The sequence below is a fragment of the Anabas testudineus genome, chromosome 2 (genome assembly GCF_900324465.2).
Source record: "Anabas testudineus chromosome 2, fAnaTes1.2, whole genome shotgun sequence".
NCBI lineage: Eukaryota > Metazoa > Chordata > Actinopteri > Anabantiformes > Anabantidae > Anabas > Anabas testudineus.
In genome coordinates, this window is record NC_046611.1 from 24,784,008 (window position 1) to 24,806,433 (window position 22,426).

Consider the following 22,426-nt stretch of genomic DNA (forward strand, 5'->3'; position numbering starts at 1 on the left):
GTTTGATACATAAATTATGCATAGAGACTCCCACACTGCCTGTGTTATAAGGCTAGTAATATTACCAATGTTGGGCTGAGTGTTCGCTCAGCTTTAGGAGCCTCAAAAATGCATGACGCATGTTACACATTGTGGAAGCTTTGAAAACAATCTAGTATTGTATCCACAAAGTTATGAAAAAATATCTGTTTGATAGAAATGCAACCACAAAAATATAGTGTTTTCACAATATTTCAATAAACTATGTCTGAAATTCACATAGATGCAATTAGCATGTGGGTGTGATGTTTATCCTGGACTTGTCCCAGCTCCAATTTCTATTTGCTTCCTGGCAGGATTTGTGGCGGGGGCCAGTGACATTTATGTCAATCTCACTGGAGACAGATATTAGTATTATTCCAGGAATATTAAGGCACAACAGACGGTAGTATAAATTGGCATTAAAAAGTTGAATCAGCATGAAGCAACAGGTACCAGTTCACAAATCAGTTTTATTAATTTAAACACAATCAAATAATAATGTCAAAAACATCTGTACACATATTTTGCAGACACAACAATCTTTTGCATTTCACAATGAGGCCCATGTAGTGTAAAGTATTTCCAGTTTGCATTTATGATTGCAACATAATAAAAAAAAAGCGTGCTGTATGAATCTATAAAACATTTCCTCTATTTACCTACCATTACCTTGATCTAGCAGCAATATGTAGATACCCCAGAGTGTGGGGGAGAAGTTGCTTTGAGTAGAGGGGGAGGAGGCTGAGGAAAGGGGATCCAATTTGAAATGTAAAGGCCAACAGTGATCATGTGCAAAAGAGGGAAAAATGAGAAACACAAAGAGTCGGTTTCTGTTTAAGAAATTCACAGTCGATAGCACATGTCTTGTATGTCCACGCACCCCTCGAAGTCAGTGGCTTTTCTCTCAATGTTAATTATGGTTTCCCCATCCACAGATGCAGAAGCACTATGAAAAGTGCTTCATGTATTCCAGCTACTTCAAGGAGGGACACAGAATGTATTTTTGAAATAAAAACACTACATCATACAAAATTATGCTCGCTGTACAAGAGTTTTTATAGCGCCTGTATAAAAGATAATAAAACCTATTCAAGCCTGCTTTTTTCAAATCTCAGATCTATTCAAATTTGTTGTTGATGGCTCCCGTGAGGCAGGAGACTGCCATATGCCATATCCAAAATCCTTATCAGAATGAAGGGTGTTTCCAAATACATGGGGTCAGGGCTGCAAGCTAATGAAATGCTGTAAGGACACAAGTTGTCAGCTACCTTTCAGAATAACTCAAAAGACAAGTACGGATTTCGTTTTGAAATATGAGTCTTAAAAGGACTTGCAGTAGAGGAGACCTGTTATGCTTTATAAAGATGTGACTGAAGTGTCCTGTAAGGACGAGAAACATCACAGAATCAAATGAAAGGTCATTGACACTTGACATTCATGCTTTTGGTCTTGACAAAACGATTTATCACAAAATCCCATTATCTACATATTTGTTTTACTGAACAAAACTTGAACACATCAACACTTTCAGTCGTCGCACAAGCTTATGTGCGACAGGATGCCTTTTTTTTTTTTTTAAACTTCAATGAAAAAGCATTGCCACCTTTCAAGAGCATGTACCTAAATGAATATAGGAAGGAATAGTCCAGTGATTACAAACTTAAACACACAAAAAAGATTTCCTCTGTACACGATTGTCTCAGCATTGTAAATAAAGTTTTTTGTAATTTTCTTAAATTATTAGAAAACCCCCTTTTTTCTTCATAAACGTCTTCCTCTCGCTGTGGTGGAAATCAATAGTACGTTGTAAAAGGCACGAGTCTTTTGTCATCGAGGTACCTTCCAAGTGGCGTGGTGCCACTCACACAGTCTCCGTTCATAAATAAGAAGTACAGGACTCCCACATTGACAATTAACACAGGAGCAGTTGCTCTGTCTCTCTGTTCTGTGACAGAATGGAGACTGAAACATCCTTAGCTAAGGAACCAAAATAAAGGGGAGGAGAAGAGCAGGGGGGAGAGCTAGAGGAACAGAGAAACATCACCACCAGTAGTCGTGGGTCTGCGGTTTACTGTAGCTGAGTTCTGTGGTGAGATGAAGTGAGGCAGGCGAGGCCATCAGTAGCTCTGCTCTCCTCACAGGTGTGAACCCTGACAGAGTCCCGGCACAAACAGGGGGCCGTAAAACACTTTGACAGCTTCAGAAAGCGGCCAATTCACAGTAACCAGGGCAAGCAGCTGCAGCGCCGTAAAGTCACCTCTCTCCTTCGCTTCCAGAAAAAAAAAATTAAGGGTTAAGACGAAGTGTGACTGTATGTCAGCACATTAACCGTGTGCTCAGCCTTTTTTTTTTTTCCTCCATTCTCCTCATTTTTTTCTTCCTGTGTAGTGGAGGACCCACACCAGGCAGCACAGGGTTTTTTTTTTTTTTCTGAGCAGTGGGGTCTGCGGCAAGCATGGGATGGGGCTGGAGGGCGAAGGTGAAAGGTTGCAGGGTATGCTGAGGTGTAGCAGGGCGTTCCATGGTGGTGCAGTGCTACAAGTACTCCAGGTCTAAAGCGTGATGCAGGGCCATGAGGTCTGAATGGCTAGAAATCCTCCAGAAGGGCATGTTGTGCTGCAGAAGGGAAAAGGGTGTCACATAATCAAAAGTTGTATTTAAAACACTGAAAACATTATAAATGTAACAATTTTACAATCAGCTTTTTACTTTTATTGTAACAGTTTATTAATTACAAACAAACCAATCATCCTAGACCTAACAAGAAGACTGCTTTACACTTCAGTGAATGAAGTAAGGCTGGTTCATTCGCCAGGAAAAGCAATCATATCAATAACGGTGCACCTCTTGCTCCTTTGTGCACATCTGTACTTCTAACTAGTTTCTGTGCTGCATCCATGTGCAGGTTTAGATCTAATCCAGTAGCTGTTTCTAACCTCACCAGAAACTAACTCCCCAAAGTGTCTTTTGAGTGAACCTCCTGCCTACCGCTGTGCGTTTAGGACAGTGCAAATGAGCTGTTGTTCCCAGGCAAAGTACAAGGGAGAAACTTGAGTTGCAGAGAATGAAAGGAGCTTGTCAGGTAGAGTCCTCAGCTCTTCAGTGTGTGGAGCCCATTACCCTCCCTTATCAAAGGTATGGCCTCTCCCAGGCATATGTTCCGCTTAGGAGAGCCTGCACTGACCCTTAAAAAGCTCTTTGCTTTTTGTTTTGTAAATTGTCTTTGCTTTTAAGTTTAAAAGCTGGAGATGTTATCTCTGCCTTCTCTCCCAGGCGATGGCAATAACGGAAGGCAGAGCTGTTTCAGGGATTGTGGATGTTTTGAGGTCGAAGGAATGAGGGCCGAGACAACTTTTAGACATTTGCTTTTGTAGTTCCACACAGTGTCACGTCTGATATGCGCCTCCTGACAGGTGAAATTGTTGTGTTATTTCACGTCCTCTCTGATGTTGACACAGAAACCTTTTACCGCATGGCATGTCGTGGGACTCAAAACAGTCAGACGGGGGAAAATAATAAAAAAAAAGTCTTATCCTTCCATCAATGTCACACTCCAACTACTCAAACCTGAGTAAAAATATTTGCTAAAATATCTTTTTCCACAATCATTCCTCTAGACCATTTTCCCAGGGCGTGTTGATATTTCATAGTACAGAGCTATTGTTTTACACACTTATCCAGGGTAAAGGTTGCTACTTCTTCCTAATCACTGCCTAAACACTCTTCATGTGTCCTTGCTTCAACTCACTGTTTACTGGGAAACAGAAGTAAAAGGATCTGGAGGCTTTTCAAAGTGAAACTCGTCTTCGCTCTGACACTGCGGCTCAACGTGACTGGCAGCGAAATATGCTCCTGAGCCACTGATTAATTTGCTAATGAATACCTTTCCTGTGTGTGGCTTGCATGCGGCATTTGGTTTACATCCAAACTTGGCAGAAATGCTGAATAAACAAATTGTGGAGCAAGAGCCGACAGGTAACATAAAAAAAGTGCAAGTCAGCTGTCAGAGTCATCCGAACAGATAACTGTCATGTTTCCTGAACGAACATGGGAGACGTCGGCTTTGAACCTTTGATGATCAATCTCGTGCTAACGGGCTTGTCGCTGCAGTAAATATTCTAATTTCATCAACAATGATTTGAGTCTCTTTAATGCATGCTCTGTTTACGATTTCCCTTCAACATGCCTGAAAGGGCTTGTCTAGCATTACACATACAGCATTCACGCTGCTCAGGGCACTGAGCAAGAATATATAATTATGCCATCTCTCCTCTCCCCTCCTCTGTAAACCTGAGATGGTGGAGGAAGAGCGCTGATTACACACTACAGATTTTCCCTCTTGTACTTGGACGCCGCATAAGCGGATAAACGAATAAAAGTAAAATAAGACTGTTGAGGAGGAGCGCTGGAGCGCTTAGTACTTTCTTTGGGAAGGTATGGTAGGTATGTTTTGTGTTCTGTAGGCATTCATAATGAACTCTCAACCTTAGAGAAAGTCCTATGTGCTTTTGACAAGATGTAGCAGTATGTGCACTAAAAAATCTATTATTTCAAGACCTCTTACCTTTTTTGAGCCTTGCTCCTCTTCTACACCGTCTCCAACAACAATGTAAACAACTTTCCTCCCAAACCTCTGAATTACCCTCTCAAAGCAGCTTTCCTTCCCTGTGGAAGAGTTGACAGCAGTTGTTAGTTGTTAGTGGGGCATTGCATGGATGCAAACAAAAAAAAAAAAGAAAAGAAAACACACACACACACACACACACACACACACACATGCAAAGACTCACACTGAATATTATCAAACTGATTCAGAGGCACGGGATGACAGGAGCCCATTTAAAAACTCCACATGTACATAATAAGGCAGAGTGTAAACACAAAGAAATGCGATAAGATCAGGCCTCAGATAAAGACCATCCCAGACCTGGGACAAATGGATTTAAATAAGTCAAATCATTCTTGCATGCTACGGGGTCTAGGAGGGCCAGTGCGCTTAACGTTCCAAGGAACACACTGCTCCAAATCTCTGCTGATGGGCCTGAAAATGGTGCAGGAGTGAGGCTTGGTGTTTATTTTGCATTTGCAACACTGAAGTAGGGGAAAGACTGGAGTAAAAGGAGGGAGATGGGAGATGGAGGAGAAGGGGGTCCTGTTGCAGTGGAATGACATAAATGTGCAGAAGTGGTTTCATATGCAGAGACTGAGCAGGAGAGGCCTGGGGAGGCCCAACTGCAGGAAAATAATCCCAGGCTGATTAGACTGATTCCTTCTCAGAAAAACATCAACCCTCCCACCAACTCCACGCCTCAGTCCCATCACTTAGGTAGCATGTGTGTCTTAACTCCTGAACCTACAATAAGCATTCATGTCCCAGAGTGATGAAAATAAACAATGCAAAATAGAGGATCAAATCACACACTCCTGAATCCTTACCTATTTTGGTTGCGCTGTAAATGTTCTCGATAGGAAAGACTATGCCCAAGCCATAGAGCAACACCTTTGCCAGGGCGGGGATGAGCTGTGTTGTGGTTACCAGGATATTCACACAGTTTGACCTACAGTGCAGAGAGAGATGAGAGAAAAGGGTTGACATCACTCTAAGGGAGGACAAAGGAAAACACAGTGTGTTGAAGATACAGACACAGTCATCTATCAGTGGTTTCAAACATGTCCTGTGATGAAGGATCCCAGCTTCCTCTTCTAGTCAGATTTCTTAGCACACTTATTTTCCAAAAGTCAATTTGGAGCATCACTGTTGTGTTCATAAATAGCTTGGGAATACGGAGTTGACCTATTTACACCACATGCAAGTTTATTTATGTGTGGTATGGGCCTGCATACAATTTTCCTCACTGGAGTCCTACCTTGAGTGGATTAATGTTAGTGCTTTCAGTGCCAGTGTTAACCAGGAGTCCGTCAAGGCTTCAATTTCTGCTCGCAATTGCAACCAGGCTTCCCTTTTGGCTGGGCCCAGCAGACCTGAAACACGGGGTAACATTGTTTGGATTGGACCAGCACTCTGAATACCACTGAAATTTTCAAAATTTACGCTGACCAAGTGGTGTGGCATGTGCACTTTAAGACTCACACACGTGTGCACGCGCAGACACTCACACAACGCCCACACAATGAGGGCATGTACGCATGCGGACTCATTTCTACATGACAGATCTGTGCGGAACAGCAAAGCTTTTTGGGGATTACCTCCAACATTATTTTTGTAGGTGGTGTAGATTTCTTTTACTCGTCTGTAGCGAAAGGCCAGTTTTCTCATCCAGTCCACACCTCCTCGTACGCCTGTGGCCAGACATAGGTTGGCACTAGTCGCTGCTGCATGGAAACCATCAGCGCTGAAGTTATACGTACTATAATTAAAACAAAAAAAATCTGTTAGCAAAAGTCACTCCAGCATTGATGGAGCTAAGCGTTTGAAACATTAATGAACAAAGACACAAAGTGTTCCAGTGGTGTATACCTTAGATCCTGGCCGTTGTCATCAGAGGACACATCATCGATATGTACCTGGTCACATTCCTGGAATACACAATATACACTGGTTAAAAAATGTTCCTTCACATATCAAACTGTTTTAAAATTTAGAGAGGTTTTTATCTTCTAAGGACAATCTCCACAGTTTCCAGGCTATTTCTTCCCAGGAAAAACAAATTGATTCAGGAGTTTGTGCGTTGGCTGGATACCTCAGCCTGACTTTTTCTTCATAACCATTTACATAGGCTCTTTACATTTTTCTTTCAGTGAGCCCTCACCAGCTCATCATCAGTCTGTATGGACAGCTTCTACTAGAGGGGTTTAAAGATATGCACGCGCGCAGACATAACCAATTAAGTCCCAATCCAGAAACTCTAAACACTGACCATGTTGGCTTTTGAACAGCTATGTCTAAGAGCACAGATATATATATATATATATATATATATATATATATATATATATATATATACATGAAGTAGGGGGGTGCAAGTCTCTGGAGGGCCTTGGCACTAATGGTCTGTACATGTGTATGTATGTGTACGTGTGCATCTTTAAACATATGCGTGCACTCCTCTTCCCCTATAGGGATGCCTGGCTCCACTTGGAAAGGTAGAAGGATTCTGCAGCTCTACACTGATTCTGCCGGTCCACGGTAACACAATCCAGACTTTCTGGTAAATGTAACCTACTAGAAAAATTGAACCTGATGCTAACCGCCAATGAAATTATGACCTCTGATTGCTGCTGCGCCACACACCAACACAGCCCTGAGGCTAGTCAGCCAGCCAGCCGGCAAAAGAGCACAGGACAAAGCAGACTAAAAATCTGTTATTAGTTTTCCATTTATAGGAGTGCTTTAGTGCCTCCTTCTTTCTCCTCTCCCTGCACCCCCCACAGCAAGCTCAAAATGTCAGAGAGTCCTGCCTGGGCATTCACATCGACACATTTCACATGAGGCAGCGTGAAGAGAGACTAACCAAGTCGTTTTTTTGCTAAAACTTGGAGTGTCTTGCAATTGAGCCAGCTCGAGGTTGAGCAATAGATTTGTTCAAAGCAGGAGGCGTTGAATTGAACGTGACAGAAAGCTCTCCGTTTGTTTCAGTCAGCACTAATCTAGCATGAATAACAGAGAGAGCATCTGATATCTCTAGGAAGCAGTTTTGAGAAAGTGTTTGGAGTGCTGTCGGTTTTAAATTGATTGCGTAACAACCCAAAAGTCTCACCTGTTTAAAGTTATGTGTAGAATAATCATTTCTCATGGAAAATGATACTCAAGGCACTAAATTCCTCTGGTCTCAAGTAGGAAAAATCCATCCTGATTTTAAGCTTTTTAATTAAGTTTCACCAGGCTGTCAAGACACCCCAAAACAGAAAGGACTTCCTTGTTTTAAGTCAATCTAACTGAGGCCAAATGCTGACGTTATTGCATTCCTCTCTAATGCTAGATCAGGGCAAGGGTAAGGGCTTTGGACTGTAAACCTTTTTTATTTTACTGGTTCCCCTCTGAACAAATTTTTCATCTCCCTGGATTTGTGGGGAGAGGGAGGGGAAAGCGACGTGAGGAGAAACTCAAACCAGCTGTTCTTTAACAAAATTAAAATCTTGACCCCCAACCCCTGCTCTAATGCAGCCATTCTCTCGCCAAGCTTCTCCCAGCAAGCCCAGAGATCCAAAGAGGAAAAGACTTTGACCCTGTGACCCCTCTCCCCTCCTCTCCGGGGCTCCAGCACCCCGATAAGGGGGTGGAAGGGTAGAGAGGTGGATACGGAAGAGAGCAGCGGGTAAAGGTTGGGGGAGAGTCCAAAGTGACCTCACAGGGAGCTAGGCTGCCAATTGGAGATGGGGTGCAGGAGGGGGCTCTGTTTCCAGACACTCAGCAGCACTTCTTTAATAGTTGAAGAAAGCAGCAATTTGTCCCAGCTTAAGCATCGGCTGCCAAAAAACACGTGGATAATTTATGTTCACAAGTGATCCCAAAATTTTAAGAACTCAAGCCAAAGTACAGGTGTGCCTAATTCCTTAAGTAGCAGAGGTATGTCTGTTTGTTTAGGAAAACAAAAACAGCAGCCTTAGTTAAGTACCTCATAAAGCCGCCTTTCAAAGAGCTCTCCTTCTGGTGTTATAACTGGAATGCTTCTATTATTCAGTAATTACCTGCTGATGAATTAGACACACATCAGCTGACTGCAAAAGCTCCTGCCACGTCTTTCACTTCAGTACAAGGCCATTCAGCTCCACTCATTTGGTATATCAGTGCCTAATTATATGCTGTCTCCTGCTACCTCGTGGGATGACAATAGTTCCTCAAGTTTTTTCTTCCCATGAATTGAGTTTTTTAGAGTCTGACAGCCAGCGAGGATCAAAACTGATATCTGAGAACAATATTACGCAGCATGTTAATTATTGGCCTACTTTAGACGTCACAGCCAGAACTCTGGCAGTAAAAATGTTAAATATGTCTCAGTATTTAGGACTAACAGATAATTATAACAGTTGTCTGATTATGAATGTGGTTTGGTTTGTTTAGTTTGAACACCAATACCCCTTTCATTGAATTGTGTTAGCATGTTTCCATTGTTTGCCTTAATTAATTATAGATATTATAATGCTCAATAAAGAACTAAGCAGGGCTCAAAACCTTCAGATAGTTTGTGTCTGTGCGCCGTGAATAGAAATGGACTTGGTTGGAGGAATCTGCAGACTCAAGCAATTACTGTTCCCAGCTGGGGCTGCATAAACCTCTGCACTGGCTCCCTGGGAGGACTGGAAAAGCTAATAGAAGAGGTGGCTGTGGGTAATGTCATACAGTAACCCTTACACATACTCATTAGGAGCCACTTCTGAAGGCGTCATAAACACCACAGAGCCATGGATGGTTAAGTGGAGGTGAATAGTCCAAGTGAATGGTATGAAAAGAAACACTAGGGGGTGGTGAATTTTACTAAGTGACAGGGTCTGTGAAATAATAAAAAAAATTAAAATATGCTTCAAATCAAAATAAATGGGCTGCTATTATTTTGTATCTAAACCATTCACAACAGAATGACAGGCCGTCAAGATGGTGGCACATACAGGGGCAAGCTTAGAACCATCTGAACATTTCTTTTCCGTCGATTCCCTCCATTCTCCCTCACCAAGCAAACAGCGGTCTCTCTAAAACCTACAATCACCACTAACTCACAACAGATGTTCCTACTGTACGCAGAAGTGAAGACCCTCCACCAGAAGCAATCACATTTTTTTCCTACAGAGGTCACTGCCTGAGTGTCCACGTTTTGGATACGAGCCACCCTCTCTTGCCCCGTCTCTCTCATTTTCTCTTTCAGGTGAGCTGTTGGGTATGGGGGGTGGTCAAAACCGCAGAGTGAGTGATAACAGCCGTCATCACAACAATCTTTTCTGACCCTACATGCTGATGCCATGTGAAAGAGCCTCATCCATGGTTCGCAGGTTCTCCACTCAACTGGCAGAGGCTGTCATTTCTCTTGTGGTCTGTGACCCCCAGCAACTTCCTTCTCCGTTCCCACCACAAGCACCCCTGTCTGAGGGGGGAGGGGGGGAAGGGGCAGGGTGCAGTAGGGAGGGGTGCTGTGATTACCTGGGGGTCAAACACAGGATGTGGGTAACAAAGGAAGAGTTCTTCAAACCCACTTCATTCCAATCCACAATCTGTGCTTGAACAGTCACGGAATTCAAACAGTGGCGCCAAACAAAGCACAGGTATAGAGTCCATGGTGGTTTTACAAAAATTCGCACGATCGGGGATCAAGGGATCGAGAGGGAGTGCTGTGCTTAGACGCAGACTGAATTTGAACAAAGTGATCTGTAAAGTGCTATTGTAATGACTGGAAAAGTTGGAGAAGAACAAAGCCTTAGGTAGGCAGCGAAAAGTATAAATTAGTTATGTGTAAAAGATGGGCAGCTTCTCATTCTTTCCTATTTTTGGCATTGCCAAAAAGTTCAAACCACACCTCAAGGAGAGAAACATTAAATTCAATATCAAATCTCAGTCATTTCAGCATTTTCCCGGTGCGACAACTGTATCCATACAGACAAGGGTTTATTCCTGCCAAGTAGACTGTTGTTTGTACAAATCTGTGCGAGTTTCTGTTCTCTCTCTCTAGGCAGTGAAGATTGACAGAGTGGCTTAAAAACCCCTGTTTCTTCTTTGTAGTCTTTCCAAAACACATCAGTGGCCTCGCCTTGTGACTTGATGGAGTTCTGCTGAGGAGCGCGACAGAACTGCTGCAGCCTCGGCCAGACAAATGATGATATACACCCACGTCAGTGCACAGTCGTCTATCTGACAACATGTGTCATTACTGAAAATGCAGGTTGTTAGTTTCAACAGTATGTTGAAAATGGAAATTTTAAATAGAGAAACAGGAAATATCTGGATTCATTAATCTTGATGGGTTACTGAGGTTTTGACAGTAGTAGTGACAGTAGTACTTTAAAGTATATATATTTAAAGTTATTACTACTTCATGATTTAATGAAAATGGTGTAAAGTTAGCATTAACCCTTACCGGGAATAAAATCCTTTAAAAAAATGATCTGTCATTGAAAACACCATAAAGCTACAAATCACATGGAAGGGTGAGTACTTCCCTGATTCCCTACAAGTGGGACATAAAACCAACAGAACAGCTCTACACTAAGAGGCTCTAGAGGGCCGTTTCAGCCATTAGGAAAGGGAAGCTGTGCATTTCACAGCATTTCACTGCATCTCTCATTAACAAGCAGCCCCTGGGTGAGAGTGACAGAGGAGGTTTCAACCCTGCGACTGCAGGCTGGGAGCAATAAAAGGCAGTCAACTCACAGTGTCACAGGGTTGCTCCACAGGTATGTACATGTGTGTATGTGTGAGAGTGTGTGGGGTACTTCCATAAGTGCAAAATGTAGGTTTGCATGTATATGTGTGTGTGTGTGTGTGTGTGTGGGTGTAGCAGAACAGTTTAGCGTGTATGTGCATGAATGTGTGAAGCAGCATTGCACACAGCATGGAGGAATCAGTGGACTAATTTAAAATGTTCCCACCTTTAAAGCCCTTTCCCCCTCTCTCTCTGTGAGTGGTTTGGCCCCAATGCCCTTTATCCTCCAGACAGGGAGGGTTGTTTTCTCACCCAGGGAGGGGGGGAGACAGCAGCCCCTGCATCCCACTGAGAGGGGAACACAGGGGGCTTGGTCAGCGAGACAGAGGCCCCTGGTTCCCACATACTGTTTGGTGTTGGCGTTTGGGCTGCAGCAGCGCACCTACTGTAAACTCACACCCTGAATCACAGCAGAGCTGTCAGTCTTCCCAGAGAGCTCAGCCTCACTGGGCTTCATATACTCTAGACCATCAATTAACTCCACATTTAACTGCATGTCACAGTGTCATTTGACAACTGGTGAATTTAATATATTTTAAAATAAGAAACATGATTAACAACACTGGTAATTTACAAACTGGTAATTTTGAAATAAGTAAATTAAAAGATTATTATTATAAAATTATATAAAAAAATAATAATTTTATTAATAAATGTATTAGTATTTATTTGTTTGATATTGAAAAAATGTTGATTCTGTATAATGTTTTGTATAAGATTATTCTAAAATGTAACACTGATTACATTTATCTCTGTAGCTATTGAAATACAACTTCTTCCATAAGGAAAATTAATACAGTGGAGATCACATCAATACATATCATATTGCCTTGAATTACTTTTCTAATACTTCCTTCAGCGAGAACATTTTGATGACAAAAACAGATTGTGTTGTTCATACAATACTACACCCGTCCTTTAAAGGGCTGAGTAGCAAATGGTTTGAGCAGGACGATCGATAAGAGAGATTTGTGTTTGTGTGTGTGGGGTGGGAGGGAAAAATCTTTTTGGGGAGGTGCAGTATCTCTGGGACCCACCTTCAATACTATCTAACAGTGAATGAAAAAAAAAAAAAAAACAGACGGCGCTGATCCAGAAAAAGGTTAGAGGAGAAAAAGAGGAGAGAGAGAGACGTAAGGGTGAAACTGATCCCTGTTGACCCCTTCGGCATGCCCTCTTTCTTTTTATGACTTTCCTCTGAATCGTCACTCACCAGCTCTATCAGCACGGTCCTGCCTCCATTCACACACTCACACACACACACTTGAGTGCACATAATACAAAAGATTAGAGTGTTTCCTGTGGCTTTGCCAAGCTAAGTAGAATATTATGATTGATTGGGATGTTTGGAGGGCTGTAAACAAACCTTATGAGCTTAAAACACTAATTTGTCTTTAAAGCTAACATTTTAACACATTACAAATAATACTGGACTTACTACTACTTACAAATATTGTGAGAGTTTAAGGAAGCTGAATCCACATTTAGAGTTAATATGCTGAGGGTGGTGGGTCAGCAGACCTAGATGGACCGCTCACACACACTATTAGGCCACTAACTCTGCACCTGTGTTTCTGCACAGCCTCTGGGGTCTCCCTTTATGGCTTAGACTAAATTAGATGGACCATATGCATTTCTGCACATGCTTAAATACATAACTGCTGCTGGCTGTGGTATTTATAGTTGGACTCTATTTAGTTGTATCTCAGATGGAGGACTGTAAATCAGCAGAGAGGAAACACAACTGCTTATGCGTTGCTGGGAACTGGCACTTAACACTCAGATCGGCCCAGCTCGGTTTAAGAGGAGAGATCTATATGCCTTCGAGGGAATGTCACTCCTCCTCTAGTATGATTGTTAATGACAATCACCGCAAAGAGGTCTTTGTACTGGACCTTCTAAAAAGCATTCTCGCAGCAGACCACATTTGTCTATTTCAGTCTGAATAACAGTGGAAAAAATATGAAGCTATGAAGTGTCAAAGCAAAATATAATAATTTGGTTACTGAGACAGAGCAGAACAAATATACGTGCTGCATTTTAAATAATTTTAGAAGCAGCCTGAGCTGCCAATTCATCTGTGAACTGTTTTATCACACATGAAAAGAAATCAAAACACAGGACAGATGTTGAGCAAAACCACATTTAAGCATTGTCACAAAGTGCCGTTTTTTTTTCCAAATGATTGGGGCACATCTATTAAATAAAGTGCAGCTAGAATGTGTTCTACATGGCCAGGGCATAAGGAAATATTTAACCAGCCAATTGCAGCCAATTAACTTTGATCATGATGACTGCGTTTGGAATCTCGGTCACTCGTCTGTCTGGGGCAATAAGAACATTTTCTTTCTCTGTCCTTCTGTCCTGTTATTTGCCTCCTTCTTGGGTATGCTTTATGTAACACAGCCAAACATGGTGGTGAGTAATGAGACTTGGCAGACTGGCCACAACTCTCTTCACACTTAAGTATCAAACAAAACATTTCCTCTACTGTGAGGTCAGAATAAAGCAGGACACTGAGGCAACGCGCTGGGTCAGTGAGATCAGATTCACTGGGAGAAAGAAACAGAACAAACGTCTGGAACAAAAATAAAGGAAATAAAAAGGCAATAAAATCAGAGACACAGAGAGAGAATAAGATAGAGGGAGTGCTGAGAGAAATAACACATCAATAAAATAAAGCAATTGTTTAGTGTTAAACGCTGATAGCTGAGACTGACATTTGAATTAAGAAGAAAGTTAGTGGATGTGGATGTGTGTACATATAAACAAAGTGGCTCACACTGTTCTGTACATAACAGTCTGAGCCTATATACATCCCTGACCCTCTGGTCTTTGCTTCACCTCTCCCCATAGCAAAGCAAACACACACACACACACACACACACACACACACACACACACACACACACATACACACACACTTACACACACCTTCCTATTCCTGATCCCTCCATTCCTGTGCCCCAAGGGTTGAATTTACACTAGCCATACATGAATCAGAGGAGTAAAAAAGAGTGGGAGTGGAGACGATGGGGGATTTCATGCTGTGACTTAAGGGTCTGTGGTGTAGATGGACAGTGACACCAAGCACACAGCATGACACAGACAGACAGAGTGGCCACAGAAAAACTAGAGACAGACAAATTGCGCTAGCTGCTATGGGAATTGGAAGGAGGCGGGGGTGGGTGCAGGACTGGTTACCCAGGAACGTAAAATTCATGGTATCCCTTGGGCTCTGAGGTAATACTTCATCACAATGGACTGATAACTAGGACACACACTCCACGCTATGAAACTGTTGTTGTAAACTGCTTTTACCAAAATCTCAATGAACTGCTGTATGGACTGGAATAAAATCTATTAACTAAATATGGCAGAGGGTAAACAGAATGCATTTTGAGTAGGACATTTTAAAGAAGAAAGAAAAAACGAATAGAAGCACCTCTAAGTCGTTGAAGAATAAGTGTGTGTCGGCCAAGTTGAAGATCATTTCTTCCATCCTTAGGCCCAATGAGACAGATGTCGGCGGATCCTGAAAAACAAATAAAAACAATTATTTATAAGAAAATATTTTTCTCAATAATGACTTAATACATTTTACTGCTCTGAATAAGTCAGCGTCATACAGTAAATAATGTTGTTCCCTGTGAGTCACTCAATTTGTGCAGAATCACTTTAAATTCTTCTGCAGACTATGGCCATAAAAGAAGACATTAGACGGACTTGTTTCAGTGTCTGTTTATGACCCTTTGAAAGGGACCAGAATAGTCATCAGAAATGCCACAGACATGAATGAATGCACTAAAAGCATGTCTCTGCTCAGGAGGGGTGGTCAATCTAGCAGGGCCGGGGTCGCCGTTTCATCGTAAATAGCCCATTCTTCCCATACTTGTGCCCATGTTTCATCTGATTGTTCTCTAGGTGAAAAAACCCCCAACAGGTAACACTTAAATGAGTCAAGTTGAACTTAATTCAGTTAGGTTTATCCCACTTACTAGTTGGATCAACTTAAATATTTTAATTCACTTAAGTTTTTATATGAATTACGTTCAACTTACTTAACTCAATTAGGTTTTACCTGTTGTTTTGTTCAGTGTAGCTTCCTAAAATTACTTTGAATTACATATATATGTATTCAGTGCATTGAGCACAACTGCAATGTTTACCTTAAATCATGAAGTGTGTTAGTGATGTGACACGTGCTGTAATGGTGGTAGTGTTGCACTGTCTGTAAGATAATACCTAGAAAGGAGCGAACTACACAGTGAATAGTTAATAGGCCTGTGACAATGTGTGCGATTTTCCCTTTGAAAAGATAATGAAAAGGCAAAAACTCTTCAGTTTAATGTCACATTAACATTTATCTGATAATGGGATAATATATTATGTGTTGTGTTATCTTTTTTTCATATTAACACAACTACTTAAACACATTTGCATGATTGAGTCTTAAAGAATTCACTTGCCCTATATTAAAGTTCAGTTCAGACATAAAACAAATATTTAATTAATTACTAAGTTATGGGAACCACTTGCACAATTTTTTAAATTCTGAATTCTTGTATAGCTTAAATCTAATTGGTGAATTGTCTTTAGCAAATAAATAATCAGGACAAACAATGGAAGGCTGTGGGGGACATTTTTTTCTTTTTTTTAGCTGCATAACACTTCAATAAAGACAGGCTGTGCAGGACCAGATGCAGGGATTACAGAGTTAAACCACCTGAAGACACACCTGAGCTTTCTGCTGATTAGCTGTCACGCCCCACAATGCTTATGTTTTCACTAAAATGACAGAGGACAAACCACACAAGAAGAGCTCAATCCCCACTCCGAGAGGCGTTTTTTCTTCTTCTCCACCTCCCACTCGGAATCAGTCTTTCACTCAGAATTCATCAAAAATAATTAGCCTCCCACATCAACTTGCTACCAGCTCCCTCTTCCCAAACTCTGCTGCTGTCGGGGGATTTAGCATTATGGGCTGGTTTGGTGGGAAAAGGCAGACTTCTCTGGTGCAAGTGAATCCCTTCCAATTAAATCTTAACAATCAGTCAGTGAGGGAGTTAAGAATACAAGCAGACCAGAAAGCCAAAGTGCTGCTGCTGTCATTGCTTCAGCAGCACCTGTCCAGAGATGTCAGTGCCATCCACAGGGAGGCCAAGTCCCCCCTTCCCTCTGAGCCCCTTACCGATAACCCCCCCCCCCCCCCCATCCCCATCCCCACCCACTTTAAGCTCTTGCTCTGGCAAGCCCAATAGCAGCACAGCTGGCCCCAGCCATCAGCTTTATGGGGGTGAGCTGCCTTGATGCCAATTAAAAGAGCTGATAAGAACAGCAGTGTGTTTATGTATGTACGAGGGGAAGAGAGAGAGAAAAAAAAAATTCAGAGAGAGTGGGTGGGAGGTCACAGTGAGTGAGAGAAAGTGTAGATGTGCACTCACTCAGATACACATCTATTTATAGTAAACTCAGAGCAGGGAAACGTTTTGCTACTTTCTCGTTTATGCAACTGAGGTAGAGATGACATGAATGACAGTCAGGAGGGAGGAAAAGGGAGAGAGACGGGATGGTTGTTGTTGTGGATGGGTGCTTGCAGAGAAAGTCTGTTTCATCCTCTATATCGAGTTAGTTTACAGATCGGCACTTGTGCTAGACTTAGACGTATCATTCTCTGTGGTTGCTACAAGTAAGCACGTCTCCTTCCTATAATGCTTTATTGAGATAGTGTCAGTAGCTTGGTGCATTAATAGGAAATCATTTCTTTTAAAAAAGATGGGCAAAGGAGGAGAAAATTAGGAAATAAAAGAGAAAACAAAGAGTGAGAGGGATCCTAGTGGCTGTCACATCCTATATGAGCTCTGACGGAGCGGGCCCTTATAGACTCAGGAATGTTTCCTGTTTCAGACAAGCACACTGGAGACCCTGTGTGTACATGTGTGTGTTCATTTGTGTGTGTCCATGTGGTTGGAGAGTCCCTCATCACCAAGCCACAGCTCCCTAAGCCTTAGCTCTCTCTTTACCCAGCATGCAGGGCTGAGAATAAAGTAAATAAACAGTGGAGGGTCGTGGGGCAGCCCTCTTTCACCCTGAAAGAGGGTGAAAGAGGGCCCATCAAACACCCCCTCATGTTCATACCAGAACAAAGGCACGGAGCGCAGACTGCAGACGCTAAGCTCTCTGACATACGAGGAGCAATATGTCATTTTTTGACTTCAAAACCAGACACTTCCATGGCCAAAGCAGCCGGTGATTACAAATGCTGCACTCAGACAAAATAGAATACAGATTAATTTGTAAAATTTAAATACGTTTATAAAAAATTCTGCAGTCATAAAAGTGGTTATGTGTACTACATTTCAATGGGACAGAATAATGCACTTTAAAAACTATATAGAACATATGACCTTAACAAAGCCATGAGGTTAGGATTCTCCCTTATTTCCCAAATTGTTTGTTTTGAAAGTTTAAATTTAGAGAAGCAATTTACATGGAACAACAAATAACAAAGCCTGGAAAAGTAAACTCTTCATCTTATGAGCATGCACTGTGACATGGGATATAAAGTGACCTCCCAGTATAATGACAATGTTTGTTAAGATGAGTTTCTATACACACAATATAGAGTGATACAGTGAGAGAGAGGAGCTGGTAAATATACATAATATATGTACACTAATATATATACACACACACACTAAACCTTAGTTCATGCATTTGGTGGACTCATGCAATGCTCTCCAGGGAGATCCCTGCCTGAAAAGGATGGTTTGAGAAGCACTTAATTAAACTAACAATGTGGCATTTCTGAAGGAGAAAGGAACACTTAAGACATCCACAGTGCAACTGTTGTGAGCCCCTACACCCAAGCCCTGAGCAGCCATGCATATCTCCAACAGCTGCAAAGAGCAGCCAAATATTTGCCAGGCCTCATTGCACCTATTAAAAAAAGAAACAATTATCTTTACATTGAGTTCTTCTCACTACGGAATAAAGGCACAGTGAAATCTATCCTTTACTCAATGGCCATTTCCCCCCACTCCTTTTAATATTTATGTGTTTTGCTGATAAAGTGCACCACTGCTGCCACAGTCTGATGTCACTCACCCGTCCATATCTGTTGGCATAAGAACCCGTAAGCAAGGAATGGAAAACGATGATTGTTTCATCCAAGTCCCAGATGAAAACTCGCTGGAGAGATCGGGGTGGAGGGGAAAGAAAGAAACAAAGAAAAACAGAGAGAAAAGAGGCAAAATCAATGGGGCACTCTGTAAAGCTGCAAGGTGATCCTCCTGGTCAATAGACCAGGAGCGTGTATTTGTGCGCCACAGGGACCAGGATCCATTTGCTTGGGTTGGTCACCGCAACACCCCTCCCATCACCCCACCATACACTTTCTAGCCCTTGCCCTTTACATTAGGGTAATCAATAGTGACAAACTAATTAACGAGATATGTTAACATGCTGTGATGTCAGCGCTGTAGAGAATGCTATTAACCTGCATTAACCAGTTCAAATTCATATTATCATATTAATAAAGAGCTATCTGAATTACTGAGAGTTTATTCTAACAAATGTCCACTATCAAAGTGTTGTGTGTCTTGTGGCGCGAGGGTACCATTGTTAACCACAGAGAGTGCTGAACCTTCAATGACTACAATATATACATTATTCACTTCAGTGATGACTCACTTAATGACATGCCTTATTGTTTATTTACAAGGTATACATGAGAACTTTATATAAGATATGTGTTCAGTGATGTCATATATTCCACAACACATCAATAATGCATTTATAGTTAAGGAATAATATCTTTAGGAATTAATGTCCATCAAGTGTTGAAGCTAGTGTGGCAGCTATATAGTAAGTGGATTAGTGTCCATGTGCCTCAGACAGGGCGAGGCTGTCTGTCGCCAAGGTAGCGGGCTCACCCTACCTCAAGGTCGGAGTCGGGCGGCGGTGATGGGTTGTTGTTCCTTCTTCCCCGGCCACGTGACTTTCCATCTGAGGCCCGGCGCAATCGATCCGAATCTGAATCTTTAATGGGGGTTGATGGACTGTGGATGGTACTGTACTCTCCTGAATGGAAGGAGAGAAAGAAGGAGGGTTTAAAAAAAGAGTGTATCAAAGATGAGATATTATTTGCCTTTAGCAAAGATGTCTGAGTGACCATTTGTCTTGATCCAGGACTGACAGCTTCCTGGGACATTATTTAGTGATTATGCAGGTCTGCAGGTAACAGACATGTCATGAATCAGTTGCAGAATACATACTAAAAGCTATTGTGCTCCACGCTGATTTAATAAACAAGAGGTAACAGAATACACGTCAACTACAAAAAGCAAAGACGTCATTTATCTAAATGGGTTGAGTTTGTATGTTAAAACCCAATGTCTTTGGTTTTGATTTATGACAATTTCAAATGTAATCATAAACTTCTTAGGGATTTCTAAAGATACAATCAGTGCTTGATTGCCAGATGATGCATTAATGTCACATGGAATTATGACAATCTGCTTTCAAAGAGATATGACAGTGCACTAAATATGATAGCTGAAATAAGTTTTCCTTTTATGTTAGGACAAACTAAAAAATGGTGGTGTTCAGCCAATGGGCTCATTCCAAGAGCAACTTCAGGTCAGTGAGAAAGTAAGTCAAGTAAGTCGGTTCAGTGGCCCACTGTTTTTGAAAAGAAACGTGGCTCTTCCTACCTGCAGAGTTGTCTGTGAGGGCCTGACTGGTGATTCCAGTGGGAGGCTCCTGGAGCGTGTAGGTGGTGGTTGTGGAGGGCGTGCTGGGGCTGGTGTTGTTGCTTGTCATGTAGGGTGAAGTGTAGGGTGAGCTGTTATAATACTGAGCATACTGGCCCTGGCCGAATGCTGGATAACTGGGGTAGTCCTGTGGAGAAAGACCGACAGAATAAGGAAATGAGAAAAAGGTAGGTTACATTTGTAAAAACATAAGACAAAAAGAGAACACTAGAGAAAACAAGGTTAGGTAGGTACCTAGTGGTGGAAGACAGAAGATTTTGATCAAAAAGGCAGCCGACATACGGTAAGGTTGAGGAGCAGGAGAAGCTTTGGCAGAGTAATGTGAGATATGCCCTGTACCAGTGTTGCTACTTTACAGTGCACATTCCAAAACATAAATGCAAGCACATGTCTTCTCTGTCCTACATCTGGACAATGATCTGTCTTGTTTTTTTTTTCTTCTCCCTTCCCTCTGTGGCATAATATATACAGTATGTGGTGGAGGAGGTACAGTAGATAATCCTTCGTACAAAGCTTTTGACATCCTGAGTGATTTATGTTTGAATGTGTCACGGATGAAATGTAACATATTGAGTATGCATGTTTCGTAAAGATTTCCAGGCTGGTAAGAATTCAGAAATTTAGTCTGATAGTTGCATACTAATATCAGATCACAGAAGATCATCGCTACCTGTTGTGTGCTGTTGAAGCCAGTCGAGTTTGTCAGGGAGTTGTTCCCTGCATACAACCCTGAAGTTGTTGTAAAAGTTCCACCTTTAAGGAAAAACAATAAAACGTTGAGTAATGTATACAACATATTAAATCATACAACATTATAACATCGGAGGTACAGCTGCATTTACAGAAATTAAATGGCACATTGTTGCACAAAAAACAGAGCACTTCCAACATTGGCTTTATCTTTCTCCTGTTCCTTCCTTATCAGGGATCGGATCAGGCCTGGTTCAAGGGGTGGTTCAGAGTCAGTGCTTGATGACAAACCAGTTCTTTGGATTTCTTTAGTGCCGATGAATATGTATATTCCTCTTTTCGCTTGCTCAAACGATGGTCTCCTAGGTAAATAAATCATTCAAAGGGGTTGATAGCATCTAATGGCTTAATAATCTATGTGGCATGAGTTACAGCGCAGAACAGCGGCAGCCCCTGGGGGCACAGTCTCTCTCTCCGGCAGCTGTCCACATGTGCTGTCATGTTAGGCAAGAGAAAAGTAGAATTTGAGAGAACAGTATTTACAAAAGATCAAAATTACCCAATTATTTCATCTAACAATTTAGAATTTTGCTTAAAATCAACAACAAATAATTTTAATACTTTATATAAAAAGAAATCGTAATTTTTATGGCACGTAAATAAAAGTTGCTTAAAATTGGTAATTGTGCACTCTAAATGGAAAGTATTCATTTTGTATCCACTCAGGTTTAATTAATCGTGAAAGTCGAAATTAGTATATGGGCTTCGTTCAGCATGCTAATAATATATAACCATATACTGTATATAACATAAAGTCTTTCACCACCTACAGTATAGTTATAACGGATGCTCCAGTCCTAAAGATTTCATTACAAATAATGTATTAAAAACATCTGTCATAGCAGTTCCTTTGCAAATATGACCCTTGGGCTTTACTACTCATTCCTGTCCATACAAAGACAAATTGCTACACCATACATCCACAGGGAACATTAATAAGTGCTACCGTTGCATCCTTTAAACAGCTTCTTCACTTATCACCACAGCAATCCTGCTGTAGCCCCAAAATATCCTGTTGCTTCAGTGAAACTGAAGGGGAAGATAAATTTACTGCTCCTAAATGGGGGCGTAATTACACCTTTGTTCCCAGAGACAAACAGAGTAAGTTCCTTTCATCCTCTGGTCATTGGACCCATCAGGAGGGCCCTCCCACACCGTGACAAACGTGAAGCAGCTTTCGGAACAGGGGGAAAGATCAGGGATGCAGAAGGGGGGGCATGAAGGGTACCGTTTGGAAGACAGCTTGGAAAAGGGAAGACTGGGTGCACAGTTTAGTTTTGTCAATAAGTCAAGTACTGTGGCTAAAAAAGAAGAAACAAATACCTCCCAAGCAACCAAGATTACCAGGATCCACTAATTATTTGTGTGTTTCTCACAGCAGATTTTTACATTTTCATCTCAGCCTCTGCTGGTTATTTTCTCCAGAACTCTCTCTTTGTTGTTCTGTTTGATATTTCAGGGCCTGCAGGGTGAGTTTTCCAACTTTTGTGTTCTCCGCAGAAAGTTCAACAT

The 22,426-nt window shown here is 41.7% G+C and overlaps 1 protein-coding gene across 10 annotated transcripts in view; it reads right to left on the reverse strand.

The window, feature by feature from the left end:
* Positions 1-471: 471 nt before the first annotated feature.
* The window catches only part of eya1 (EYA transcriptional coactivator and phosphatase 1), a 57,726-nt gene continuing 35,771 nt past the window's right edge, over positions 472-22,426 (reverse strand). For all 10 annotated transcript variants that reach the window (XM_026362985.2, XM_026362983.2, XM_026362982.2 and 7 more), the window contains 11 exons: positions 20,835-20,917; positions 20,105-20,291; positions 19,330-19,472; positions 18,498-18,581; positions 14,836-14,925; positions 6,500-6,558; positions 6,229-6,389; positions 5,889-6,003; positions 5,458-5,579; positions 4,586-4,686; positions 472-2,637 (listed from right to left, as the gene is read on the reverse strand). In XM_026362985.2, the coding sequence (XP_026218770.1) occupies positions 2,557-2,637; positions 4,586-4,686; positions 5,458-5,579; positions 5,889-6,003; positions 6,229-6,389; positions 6,500-6,558; positions 14,836-14,925; positions 18,498-18,581; positions 19,330-19,472; positions 20,105-20,291; positions 20,835-20,917 (1,226 nt within the window). In that variant the 3' untranslated portion in view covers positions 472-2,556. The remainder of the gene's footprint in view (positions 2,638-4,585; positions 4,687-5,457; positions 5,580-5,888; positions 6,004-6,228; positions 6,390-6,499; positions 6,559-14,835; positions 14,926-18,497; positions 18,582-19,329; positions 19,473-20,104; positions 20,292-20,834; positions 20,918-22,426) is intronic.